The sequence below is a fragment of the Ochotona curzoniae genome, unplaced genomic scaffold (genome assembly GCF_017591425.1).
Source record: "Ochotona curzoniae isolate NIBS_2020 unplaced genomic scaffold, NIBS_Ocur_1.0 contig_883, whole genome shotgun sequence".
Lineage (NCBI taxonomy): Eukaryota > Metazoa > Chordata > Mammalia > Lagomorpha > Ochotonidae > Ochotona > Ochotona curzoniae.
In genome coordinates this window covers 4,967,734-4,980,996 of record NW_024466599.1, presented here as the reverse complement: position 1 = coordinate 4,980,996, position 13,263 = coordinate 4,967,734, and the positions used below count along the sequence as shown (strand labels likewise).

General features: G+C 52.9%; 1 protein-coding gene across 2 annotated transcripts in view; it reads left to right on the top strand.

Moving 5' to 3' along the window:
* The window catches only part of MBOAT2 (membrane bound O-acyltransferase domain containing 2), a 97,799-nt gene that overhangs the window by 15,351 nt on the left and 69,185 nt on the right, over nt 1-13,263 (top strand). For both annotated transcript variants that reach the window (XM_040992787.1, XM_040992788.1), the window contains exon 2: nt 12,168-12,313. In XM_040992787.1, the coding sequence (XP_040848721.1) occupies nt 12,168-12,313 (146 nt within the window). The remainder of the gene's footprint in view (nt 1-12,167; nt 12,314-13,263) is intronic.

Genomic DNA, 13,263 nt, shown 5'->3' with positions numbered 1-13,263 from the left:
TTCTCTAACTCCTTCAGGTAAAAATACATCTTTTTAAAAAGTGCTCTGAGAGTGGATTGCTTGCCGCTGTCTTCGCTGCCTGTGGTGCTCCTAGCATACTCTCCTCCAGTCTTTCTCCTCTTGCTAGCTCACCCCCATTCTGCTTGTCCATGACTGGTTCTCCCCATCACAGGTGGAGCCTGCTGCAGTGGGGGCACAGCTGCCAGCAGCTCCGTCGACCCCAGCTGCCCCGTGGCCCTGGGCAGGAAAGCTGGGTGCAGGTGGCCTCGGCTGCCACAGCCTGGGGAGCTGCTGGGGGTTCCCAGCCCGGGGCTGCGCCAGGACCCTCGAGCTGCCTGGGTCCCTGTGCCAGGTGCTGCCCATTCCTTTCCTGATAGGCGCCTTTGGAGGCTGAGAGCAGTAATTGCCCTTCAGGGTCTCACACACACTGTATTGTTTTACATTTTATTTTTGATGATGTTTACATGCACACTGAATGTTAACAGCCTTGTCCAGTTAGAATTTGTGTGTGGTGCAGCCGCCACCACCGCCTTGTCTGGGCCGTGGTGTTGCCGAAGGAAGTCATGTTTCCTGGCTCGTGCAGCCCTGGGCCGCCACTGATGTTTTACAGTCTGCGTGGATTGGCCTGATGGGGTGTTTCGTAGGAGCAGCCACACGGTGGTAGACTTCTCTCCCGTTGCATATGGGTCTTCTACACAATTTCATTGGTGTTAAATTTGCTTGAAGACAGACCAACATTTCCCATTTTATTGTTCTCTTCCCAAATACCCATGAGCAGCCAATGCTGAATCAGCTCACCCAAGGTCCCCCATGCTTGGGCTGTCACCTGCTGTCTGTATGGGGCTCATCAGCAGGACTGGGAGTGGGCCCTTGGCTATGGGATGCTTGCGGCCCAATCAGCAAAGCCCACTCTGTGTGTCTTTTCGATTAGGACATCTTGGTGCGTGTGAAGTGGTATAATGCATGATATTTCACAAAACATCCTCTTGCTGTTTAAATAAATGCCCCTTTGTTTGTGTTTGCACACTGCACCCAAGTTCTTCCAGTGTTTCAGCCCAGCTGGCCAGGAAGCAGGCTGTTAACGTTTCTCCTTCTGTGTAAATTTCTTAATTGGCAACTGGCATGGGGTAAGTCTTACTTTCGTACTAAGAGACTATGGCATCATGGGGCCTGTGTGGTGGCAGAGCAAGCTGATGCTCTACTTGCTGGGATCCCGTATGAGCACCGGTTCATGCCCTGGCTGCTTCACTTCCCATCCAGCTCCGTCCTGGTGGTCTGGGAAAGCAGCAGAGGATGGCCCAAATCCTTGGTCCCTGCATCTGTGTGGGAGACTCACGAGAAGCTCCTGGCTTTGGATCAGCTCAGCTCCAGCAGTTGGCAGCCACTTGGGGAGTGGACCAGCCAATGGAAGATTCTGTCTCTCTTTCTCCTCTCTTGTCAGTTTATGTCTCTGGTTGTTCATTGTTGCCAGCTCTCTGGGAGATGTCAGGTGATGTGGGCATGAAACCTGTCTGCACGTGTGTCCTTGGTGTTGTGTCACAGCGGACGAGTTGTGTCTTTGCAGCTTTGGTTTTAGAAATACAAGGTGAGCGCCTTGTGTGGGGCGGTTGTCATTCATTTGTTCACAGACTTGACTCTGGGATCTCTTGCTGTGTGGCTGACCTGCACCGCCTTCGGGGCTTGGCCGTTTGTGGTTTGGTAGTGCACCCTGTGTCCACCCTTTGGTGGTGATCTTTGCTATTAGCTGTGCGGGGTCGTTGAGCATTCCTGTGCCTTGGAGCTGGTTTGGTATTTATAGATGATGTTCCATCTGCAGCTCTCCACCTCGGAGTGGGCACTGCTGGCGGGAGTTGGTCGGGACTGGCACACATGGCTCTGTGCTCAGCATACTTGATGTATATGATGTGACATGATGATATGTCATGGGAGAGTCTGTGTTGGTCTCGCCATCCGTTTGCCATTGTGGGAGGTGAATATTACGAAAAGACCATGTAGGGATTTCAAAATAATTGCTTCAAAATAAATTCATCTTTATTCTGTTTCCCCTGAACTTCTGGAAGCACCATGCACAGTTTAGAGGCCAGATACCATGCCTGAGAATTGCCATGCGGAGTATGCTTGAATAGCTGCAGGAAGAGCGTGTGGGTCTTTGGCCATGTGCCGTATGCTAGTGTGGCACCGTGAGGTCCGGCAGAATGGCGCTTGCATGCGTTTAACAGGAAGTGCTCATTCAGCTGATGACATGCCAGGCCACTGTGCAGTGAGACTTGGCAGGAACAAGAGGGACAGAGAGACCCATAAGAGCCACTGCCCAGGCCAGGAATGGCAGCATGGTGGGGGTGGGTGGAGCGTGGGTAGGCTTGGGGCTGTGCTGTGGAGACAGGGCGGGAGGAATGGGGGGATGCCATGTAGAAGGCATGACAAAGTGTTGCAGCAAAGTGAGTTAGGCTGCTTGCTCTGACACCTGCATTCCTTATAGGAGTGCAGGTTTGAGTCCCAGCTACCGTGCTGCAAATCCAGGGAGGCAGCAGGTGGTGGCTCAGGCCTTGCCACCTGTGTGGGAGACTTGGCTGGAGTTCCAGACTCCTGGCTTTGGCCTGGCCCAGCCCTGGCTTTTGTGCACTTTTGGGGAGTGAACTAGCAGCATGGAAGATCTGTTTCTTTCTCTGTCACTCTGCCTTTCAAGTAGAAGAAAAAAATAACTAAATATTTTTAAAAGATGGGACAGGAGGGGTTAGCATGTCTACCAGGTCTTGGGTTAACAGCTGAATTTGTGGGGACACTTCCCGGGAAGGGTGAACTTAGGGAGAAGTTGTGGGTGGGAGGTTCAGGAGCTTCCTCTTGGTCTTGAGGTTGTAGATGCGTGTGAGATGTTTCTGGTCTTGGGCACGTGAACAGGTGTCTGAAGCTCCACGCACTAGTCCCAGCTTGGATTACAGAGCTGGGGACTGGCAGCCTAGAGCAGACTCCCGGGGCAATGGTCTGTGTGAGTCCTGGGAGAGGATGGGTTCTTAGCTACTTCCTGCAACTGAGGAGGTTGGGTCGGTGAGGCACCTTGTGTGCCCCGAGTCACATGCTGTTGGTATTCCTGGGCGTCTCTGGGCGAAGCTTGGGGCTGGAGGTTTTCACTAAGATGCTGTGCTTTGTGGACAGAAGCAGTGTAGACACTTTCATTGCATAGTTGCTGGTCCACAGGCTGTGGTGCGTAGCTGACATGAAGTACCATTACCGTGAACGGGGAGTTGCCCTAGGGGCTCCGTGAGGGCCTGCTGGACTCAGGGGGGCTCAGGGGAGCCCTGTGAGCATGTCCTTTCAGTTCCAGAGACCCTGAGCAGCTTGGGTGAGGTGTGAAGTGAACCATCAGGTACTTACCCAGTGTCAGACCTGGCGTTCTGAGTTGGGAACTGCCCTTGACAATGACCTCTCTCCCCCTCCCACCCAGGCTTCATCCTGTCTGTTAACTCCCTCCCACCCTGAGTCTCAGGCAGCCACATCTCTACAGACTGGCTTACACTTTCTAGAAATGTTTTGTAAGTGCAGCCAGACAGTTGGCACCATTGGTTTCCCTCAGTCCTGTCCCCTGGTGTAGTTTGAGGTTTGTTTGTGCTGGTATTGTGTCGCATCTCGTGTTGTGGCTGGTGTCCTTCAATTGTTGAGGGTCACCCCACTTGGCAGCTGCTTCCCATCTGTGCAGCCAGCCCTGGGGTGGCCCTCCTTGCCTCTCCCTTTGGCGGGCTTCCTGATTGGCTGGGACCGGTTGTAATCTCCTAAGCGACGAGCGAGCGCTGAGCCGCACATGGGCTGGCTTGTACATGGGCGCATGCTCCTGGCAGCTCACGGTCGGGGCTCCTGTGTTCTCCCCCCTTCCTGCCCTGGGGCCACCTGCGTGGCTCCCTCTGGGCTGGCCAGGGCAGGCAGGAAGGCAGCCCAGCTCTCACTGTGTTCTGTGAGTCTGGGGCACGTGTGTGTGTGTGTGTGAGTGTGTGTGTGTGTGTGTGGAGCTGTATTCAGTTCTTGTGCATCTAGGTTGTATCCATTTTCAAAGATTGCCTGTCCTGGCGCGGCCCAGTTCAGCAGCCGTGGATCCAATTAATCCAGTACCTTTTAATTCCATGGGGGAGCGTAGATAAGTGCCTTCTCGGCTCGTGGGAATGGTATTAGCCCGTTAGTGGTCAGGACTGAGGGCAGGTTCACGCAGGCGCTCCCTGACCGGGTGGAGTAAGCAACATCTGTTTTCACCTCTGTGACATCTTGATTAAATTGCTTGCTTTCTGCTTTGGTTTCGGAGCGTTTGGAAGAGCTCCCTGCTCTCTGGTTTCTCTGGTGACCTGAGAACGTTCTTGAGCTTTGTCAGTGAGTCAGCCCGGGGAGTCTGGCTGTTTTTAACCCCATTTGTCGAGGTAGGAGGAGGGGTGTGCAAGAGGGCTGTGCCCCATGGCTTTCTGCGCTGCTCCCTTGGGGGGGGGGGTGTGAGGAAAGGATGTGGTGTGGCATGGCAGCCTGGACGAGCAGTGTTCTTTGCCAGCTCAGCCCAGTGTGTTTGAGTGCTGTGGGACAACAGTGGCAGGGCCGTTCAGAGGTGTCTCCCAAATGCCAAGTGGGGCTGCCTGTGGTCCTTGGGGTGCTGAGCCTGTGCCTGGCCAGCACTTCAGTGTCTCTCACTGGGCTGTGAGCCCTGCAGTGCATGAGCAGGCGTGTCTGTGTTGACCATCCAGTGAACATAAACACTGAGTACTTCCGGGAGGTTGCCTAGAATGCATCTTCACGGTTCTTTATTTCAAAAGTCAAGGTTGTAAAATGTCTCATTGTGTACCAGTTACTTTAAAAGCTTTCAAGCCATTAGGAAAGAGGGAAGATAAGCATGAGCTGCTCTGTTGTTTAGTTTTTTAAACTTTTCATGTGGGTGCTGGGGACCCAGTGCCTGGGGGGATTGGCATTGCCATGGAGCTGGATTTGGGATCTGAGATCTGGAGATGGGAGTCGAAGCCATGCATGTGGTTCGGGACGCGGGTGTCTTAATGTGGGACAGATACTTGTCCCACTTCCTGCTGGGAATCCCAGGGGAGCTGCTCCTGGGATTGGCTGAAGCAGTGGCCCATCAGCATCCTCTGGTCGAGGTCGTTGAAGGTTCTGTTCTGCTTGCTGACTGTCCCTGAGGCTGTGCGCTAGGGCCTTCCCCTCCCTGGGTGTCTGTCCCACAGTCTATGGGCAGAACCTGCTGTTCTGTTTGTGTCCCGGGGACGGGCTCTCAGTTCTCTGTGAGCAGAGCTGTGGTCCAGCTGCCTTCCCTGAATGGGCTGTGGGCTGTGGCTGGCTGAGTTCCATCACCATTTACCCCGCTGGGGCTTGGGGAGGCTCTGGTTTCTCCGGAAGTGGACGGTAGCCTCATCACGGACCCCAGGCAGGGCTCCCTCAGCGAGGACAGCGCCTGTGGCACCAGACCTGCCTCGGGCTTGCCTGTTGTGGAACATTCCGGTGACTTGCTGTGCCTGCCATCCCCGGGCCGGTCCAGGCTCCCCTGCGCATGTGAATATGCTGTTTCCCGTGCTTCCCCATCAGCACAGTGCCAGTGTAGCCCGACAGCCACCTGCTGCTTTAGGCTCTGGAGCTTCTAAAGTCTTCAGTTGTCAGTGTTCTGATTCTTCTGATTCCTCATGGGCCTCTTTGAACGGGGCGGCGGGGAGAGGGTGTGTGTGTCAGTTTTTTCCTGAAACTTGGCCTTGCCTGCGTATGCTTTGCTCATTTTTCTGTTGTGTTGTGTTTATGGCTCCATGGGAGCTGTGTGTGTGTACACGTGTGTATGCACACATGTGTGCCCAGGTCTTGAGCAGCTGATAATCTCTGTATGCTTCATGACTCTGCTAGGCATCTGAGAATTGTAGGTCCCTGTGATAACTGGTTGAATGTGACATTTCTGCCTCTGAGTCTGGAATTCTTCCCTCTTATCTGTCTGGAGTCAAGATACGTTTATTTTGCTCAGTGACGTGGAGTCTGATCCTTGCTTACTCTGCCAAAAGCCACTGAGTTTTGTGTCATGTTTTCTCATAGGTGACCTCAAGAATTTGGAAAATTGGGATAATTTGGGAAGCCACATCAATATTGAACTTCCTTTTGTTGAATTTAAATGCAGTGTTGACGGTCTGATGATGTCAGCTAATAGTTATCATTGTGCCCATTAGTTGCAGATCAAGTTATGTTCACTTTTTAAAAGATTTACTTAGGTTTTTTTTTGAAAGACACAGTTACAGAGAGACAGAAAGAAACGAGCATTTGTTGGTTCACTTCCCAGACTCCTACAATGGCCATATCTGGGCTGGGTAGAGGAGGGAGCCAGGAACTTGACCTTGGTCTTGTAGGAGAGTGGGAGGGGCTTGCACTGGGTACCCGGTGCTGGAACTGTAAGCAGTGGCCTCACCAGGTGGTCCCACGGTGTTGGCCCCTCCCTGGGATTTGCTGTTTTCAGCCTTTGAGTAAATGACTTCTCGCATCTCTGGAGTGACATTTTGTTTTCTACAATACACTAGTACTTTAAAGTTGAGAAACGGCTATATTGAAAACGGGAGTGCTGTGCTTCCTTGCTTGTGGTCTGTAGAGAACATGTGTGGCGCTGACTGCGAGACCAGAACGTGCCCTGTGGAGCGCATGGTGGCTGGAGCGGTGCTCAGGGACCGAGGCTGTGTGTCTTCTGATCTCTGTGGCCTTGTTCCCTGCAGTAGTGATGAGTCTACTTTCAGAGGCCACAGGACAAGGTGCTTAGAAATACGAGCACTTCTTAAGGAGCAGAGCGGAGTCTGTCTGGGTGGGGAGTGTTGAGACAGATACCTGGCCACAGGTGCAGCGATGGGCAGGCAGACCAGAGGAGCTGCCAGGCCTCAGGTGGCACATGGCCTGGCTCGGAGAGGGCAAGGGCCTCTCCATGGGTTGGCAATGCTGCAGCTGAGCACTGTCTCAAGAGGGAGGGCTAGAACATTCTAGAAGGTGCATTCGGGTGGCCATGGCATGCTTTTGGCAGAGCAGTGATGTCATGGAATGGAGTCGAGTGTGTGGGACATTGGCCTGTGTTCTTGAAGATTGAGAGAAGTAAAATTGCACAGAATGTGTAAGTTTTTTTTTTTTTTTCAAGATCTGTTTACTTATTTGAAAGGCAGAATAATGGGGGCAGAGGAGCAGGGAGGGGGAAGAGATCTTCTGCTTGTTGGTTCACTTCCCAAATTCCTGCGCTAACTGGAGCCAGGCCAGGATGAGCCCTGGAGCTTCGTTGGGATCTCTCACATGGGTGGCAGTGGCCAAGGTTCTGTGCTGTCATCCGTGCCCCGAGCCTGCTGATAGGAGCGGTTTGCTTTTGTCATGACCACAGCTCCACCATTTTTCCCAGCCCGGCCTGAGGAGGCGCAGGAACAGTGCTCTGTGGCCTCATTTTCAGACCAGAGCGGAGCTTTCCCTGCTCTCATGTTTCCCTTCCCGATGGAGGCAGCCCAGAGCCCTGCGACCGGTGGCTCACGAGGCAGATGAAGCTGCAGGCTCGGTGCACCTTGCCTGGCGTCGTTGCCCGCCCCTGGGAGTCCCTGGGTCTCCAGCCGGTTGCCCGGGTGCTTGTTCTGCTGACTGCTGTGACGGCACAAACCTCCCCAGGCTGTGTGCTTTGTAGCTTGTGTTTTGGCACTTTTTATGGAGTTTTTATGTCACCTGTGGATCTAGGAGGTGGATTGCTTCTTGTGCAGAACATTATGCATTGAGTTTGGTCTGTGTTGTAAGAAGCTTGCGGTCTTATGCTTTTGTTGTTCAGTGTTTTTCATGGGATGAACAGCCTGCAGTGTATTCCGTCGTTTTTGCTGGTAAAAGGCTTTCTCTTGCTTTTGGCAACCATGGCCATCAGGTCACACCCACAGGCAGGGCACGAGGCTGAGTTGTTTTGGAAGTGGCAGCTGACTGCGGGAGGCGTCTCATTGCTGCGCTTGGGAGCCCACTCTTGGTGTTGTCAGACAACCGCGGTGTGGCAGGTGGCTGCTGGCATCTTATTTAAAGGTTTGCAAGCTGACTCTTCCTTTGCCGCTGAGCCTCATCAACGCTGGCTGGCTGATGCAAGACAAGTTTCCAGACCATATCAATTGGCAGTCAGCTCCGCCTCGGGGGATACAGGCACACAAATGGGAACTCTGGGTCCCAGCTCGGATGTGGGGAACTTGGGACATATCTGAGGGTGTGGCCCTGTGGTGTGTTCCTGCCTCCTGCTCTCACCCTGCCCAGCTGGGTGGGGTGTCCACGTTGCGATCCTCTTGAGAAAGAAGTGTTACCCATGACTCCCCTTGTGTCATCGGGAAAGTCACATCTGGGTGTGTTTCTGCTCCGTCCACAACTGTGGTGTGCCAGCCGCTGTGGGGACTGACTTTAGTGCTCTGTGGCTTGTGATCATTTGGTGTTGTCTTGAACATTTAAGTTGCTTTTTTTTTTTTACCGTAAGTTTATTATGAAGTAAATTATTAGCTTATTGTCGAATGCTTAATTCTAGTGTTGAGATCATTAATCGGTTAGTTGGCCTATGTGGTAGTTTGTAACTTTTTCATAAGACAAAGGAAGAAAATGTTAAAGTTTTTGAGATAAAGTGCATCAGTTGTGCCTGTTCTGATAGGAATGTAGTGGGAGTCACTACGCGCACATAGACTTAGAAAGTTGCTGACAGGTAATAAAGTTAAAAGAGCAGGATTCTCATGTTTCATTTAACCAGTATGTTTAAAATATCTACATACGGGATCAATATGAAAATTGTTAATGAGATGCTTTATATTTTTAGATGCTTGATTTCTTTTAAGGTTGACGTACTTAGCATTAAAACGCAGCTCAGTTGGTATAACCACGTCTGAGGATGCTCTTCAAAAAGTCATGGAAAATGTGGAAAAGCATGCATTAATTTCAAAAGGCATTTTGTGGAGGATTTACTTATTTGAAAGGCATAGTTACAGAGAAGGGGGAGAGACTGGGAGAGAGAGAGCTTCTATCCGTAGGTCTGTTCCCCAAAGGGCCACCATGGCTGGAGCTGGGCCAGGCCCAAGCCAGGAGCCTGGGACTCCATCAGGTCTCCCACATGAGTGCAGGGGCGTGAGTACCTGGCTGTCCTCTGCTGCTTTCCCAGACACAGTCGCAGGGAGCTGGATCAGGAGTGGGGCAGCTGGGACAGGAACCTGCACCCAAGTGGGATGCAGGCCTCGTAGGTCAGTGCTCAGCCTGCTGCGGTGTCACGTCAGCCCTAAAGAGGTAAAAATTCTAAGCAGCAAAATACATTTACCTTTTCATTCCATTTTCCAAGAACTTTCTGAAGTCCTCTTGGGCAAGTGTGCACAGCCACGCCTGGCTCGCGGCTTGTGGCTGTCACCCCGGAAAGCACGGTTTTGTGCCAGCGTGTAGTGTGATGTGTCCTTGAACACCTCGAGTCTCCCTTGTCGCGTCTCAGTGAGGGATGTGACAGTCACCAAGTACAGACCAGTCTGGTGATGGCATGGATCTGCGCGCAGTGTGTCTACACTTTGTTGGCCACCCTGAGTGAGAACGAGAAACAGTGAGACCAGGTTCAGCTTTGGACCTGCAGGGAGGGGTACAGAAGCAGGAGCCCCCAGACCTGGGAGCCCCTTTGGCTGTTCTGGTAACGGACCTGCTGGACCTGCCGTGGACCTCCTGTGGGTGTGAGGGCTCCGTGTCACCCTCAGAATCAGAAAGTGTTAGCACTGCGATATTTCGCTGAAGTAGAGAATAGATCAGATCAGTGTTTTGTCATCTGGGGCAGAAAGTGCAGGCTCTTGAGTGCTTTGACTCAGTTTATGTTTTATTTTTTAAAAAAAATTGGTCAGGAGTGGCCCGAGTGTGTGTCCAGCTGTACATACTGTGCAGTTGCACGTATGTGTGTAAAGCAAATGCCAAGGAAGGAACCCGCAGACCACAGAAGCCTTGCCTCGGGCTCATGATGAGGAAAGCTCGCAGGCCAACAGGCCGCCCACCTGCTGTCATCAGATGGGGAACCGGTTCCTGTAAATGGACCAGAGACGGAAAGAAGCAGCTGATGTCTGAGAAGCAGGGAAGACGCCCAGCCTGCACTAGTAGTCAGGGGAGCTGGGAATTAAAAGACAGCGAGAAACGTTTTATACTGCAGACCTTGGCAGGAATTTTAGTCCTTGGGCACCGACTGTTGGAAGGAAAGGAAGGGGGCCTCACCTGGCCAGTGGGGGTTTGGACGTGTGCCAGTGCAGAGGAGGCGTTTGAGCAGTGTCGTGTCCAGGGGTACTTGCTCTACCCAGCATTGCATCTCTGGGCATGGACACGGTGAGGCACGGGGCCGCAAGCCCGCGATGGGCTGGAGCTACAGCTGTCGGTACGGGCACGTGGCGGCAGGTAACATGAAGTGAAACTGCGAGCGCTTCCTTGGGTTCTGCAGCAAAGTGAACAGTCTTGTGTGTCAGACACAAGGGGGAGTGCCACAGTTTTCCTGAGGTCCTCATCTCCCTGGGGCAGGCAGGGAGGCAGCAGGTGTGCACAGGCCTGTCTCCCCAGGGCACCTGGCTGCCCGCGAGGCCCCAGGGAGGCCGGCCCAGCTGTGTGAGGGCAGTCACTGTTTACCAGGGAGCTCACCGTACTGGCCAGGGGCTGAGGCTCTGGGTCCGGAACCCTGGATCCAGACAGGTTTTCCCAGCTAACTGCGTGTTTCTTCTTCCTTGAAATGGCCTTCACATTGGAGTTGAGCAGGCAGGGTGGCTGTCAGGCAAGCATGTGAGGGCCTGGGGCCACCGGGGGCCCTGTGGGCGGGTGGAGGCTTTACCCGTGGTACATTGCAGTGCGAGCAAGGATGGCTGCACTGTGGCAGGCCACCTGTCGCCGTGGAGTTGCTTAAGGAAGCTTATGCTCTGCTCTGGCTTGCTTGCCGATGGGCTCGCTCCTCCGCTGTCACCTGTGGTCAAGCGGGATTTCTGTCTGATCGTGACGTGTCATGTGGTTCCTGCCTTGTAATCAGCTTCTGTGTGGATGGTTCACGTATTCTTGTGGCTGAGAGTCTTCTGTGTGTCACGGGACTGGCTCTGCCAGGTCTTGCTAATACTTTCCCTACTTCTCATTGGTTTTGATTTTTTATCTTTGGCAGGTATTGGACAATCTTCATGTCTGTGTTTTCACCGATCTGCTCTGATACATTCTGGTGATATGATCTTTGTTTTTCTTGTTGCTGTAATTATTAAGTGACATGGGTTACTTTGCAGGCTGATTTATTAATTTGTTGGAAACAGAAGCAGGAACAGTCTTCCATTTGCTGGTCCTCCCCAGCAGACCCTGGGTCAGGCAGAAGCCAGGAGCTGGGAATTCCGTCCGAGTTTCCCGCTTGGGAGTTGGAGCATCCTCCTCTGTCTCCCAGGCACATTAACAGGGGCCTGGATTGGAAGTGGGTCAGCTGGGACTTGAACCCCCGCTCCAACGTGGGGTGCTAGCATTGCAGGTGGTGGTGGTTAATGTGCTGTGCCACGACGTGGGCTCCTAAAGAGAACCCACCAGGCTCATACTGAGTGTTCCAGAGAACAGTGAATTCCTGGGCCACATCCAGCAGTGGCCTTCGATGTCCGTGTCTTTTAGTTGTGGTTGTTGAAGACACATTTCCCTTTCCCAGGATGTGGGGAGGCACACAGACTGCTGGGCAGTTCCGGCTGGGCTGGCCTCAGCCTGGACCTCGGTGGCCTGGGGAGCCCTGGTGTCTCTCACCTGCACTCCCTCTTCCCACAGGTTTCCTGGCCCTGCCTCTGCCCCGTGAGGCTGACCCTCCTGCTCCGGCCCCCATCCCAGAGACCTGGCGCTGGTCCTTCCTGTCACAGGGCCACCTCCTCATCAGCTGTTGCTCCATCCCTAAAGCCACACTGGCTTTCCATCTCTGTCCCCAGGGCCTCTCCAGTGCCTATACATGCCCACCCCCTGCCCTTTTTCTTGCAACTGTCCCTACTCCTGCCAGGCTACAGGCATTGGCCCATCACCCGGAAATGAGCACCTCTTCCCTGGGGAGGCCTTGGGTGGCTGTGACTTTCACAGATGGGAAGGACTCGGCTTGATGCACTCTGTGAGTTTGTCCTGAGAATTACACGTAACATGGAATGAAAAATCCAAAAACATGTTAAACTGATGTGAGCTTCTGGTTCCCTTCACAGGTCAACTTTGTAGTGTGCCAACTCTTTGCCTTGCTCGCAGCCGTTTGGTTTCGAACTTACCTACATGCAAGCAGAACTAGCTCTTTCATCAGACATGGAATTGCCACTCTTCTGGGCCTCTACCTGGCACTCTTTTGCTTTGGATGGTAAGTGATTCTTTCGCTTGTGTTTATGTTTGAGAACTGGGTGTGTAGACAGACATAGTATGTAGGGCTTTGCTCTTAGGGCCAGCTTGGGAAATTTTCACTTAAAATGTATTTACTTATTTGAAAGAGAGAGGGAGAGATAGAGAGCTCTTCCGTCCTCTGGTTCACTTCCCAGGTCTCTGCAGCAGCTGGAGCCAGGGGCTCTGTGCTCTGTGGGGGTCTCCCCTGGAGTGGCGGGGGTCCAGAGACTTGGGCAGCCATAGCTGTGTCCCCGGCGGAGTAGCAGGCAGAGGGTCAGAAGTGCTGCAACGGGATGCTGGTGCCTTGCAAGCCACATCTTCTCCCACTGTGCCACACTGTGCCACAATGCCCCTGGTTTTTGTTTTGGTACAGAAATAAAGGAATGCAAATGGACTCTATTCAGTCTTAGAGGAGAATTTCTATTTATAATTTGTGAAAAAAGACAGATGAGAGGGGCTATAGTGAAATTTTACTCTGTCATGAATGGGTCTTTTCACCTATTTTGCTAATCTTTTATGCCAAGACAAGGCTTGTTTTTTTCCTGGGTACAAGTGGCTTTTAAGAGTCTGGCATAGCCCATTGCTGGATCTCTGTTACCATATTTTAAGTTCTGCCCTCCATGCAAAGAAGCCTTTTGTTTGCTAGCTCCTGGTGGTGAAGCAGGAATTCCTGATGACGGAGGACTTTTGCTAGCGCCCCTTGGGGTGGGCTGAGTCCCTCAGGCAGTGTCCCCCCAACCCCCTGGTGTGGCGAGGGGTGGGTGTCAGGGCTGCCTGGGAGCTTGGAGCTCCGCCTGCCTGTTTCCTTCAGTGACGACACAGGCGCTACTTGCTCACTGCTGGAGTGCACCCAGACAGTGCCCTCCCCTGACCTGAGCTGCAGGCATCCTGCCCAGGCCTGTGTGGTGTGTGGTGTGTGGTGTGTGTGTG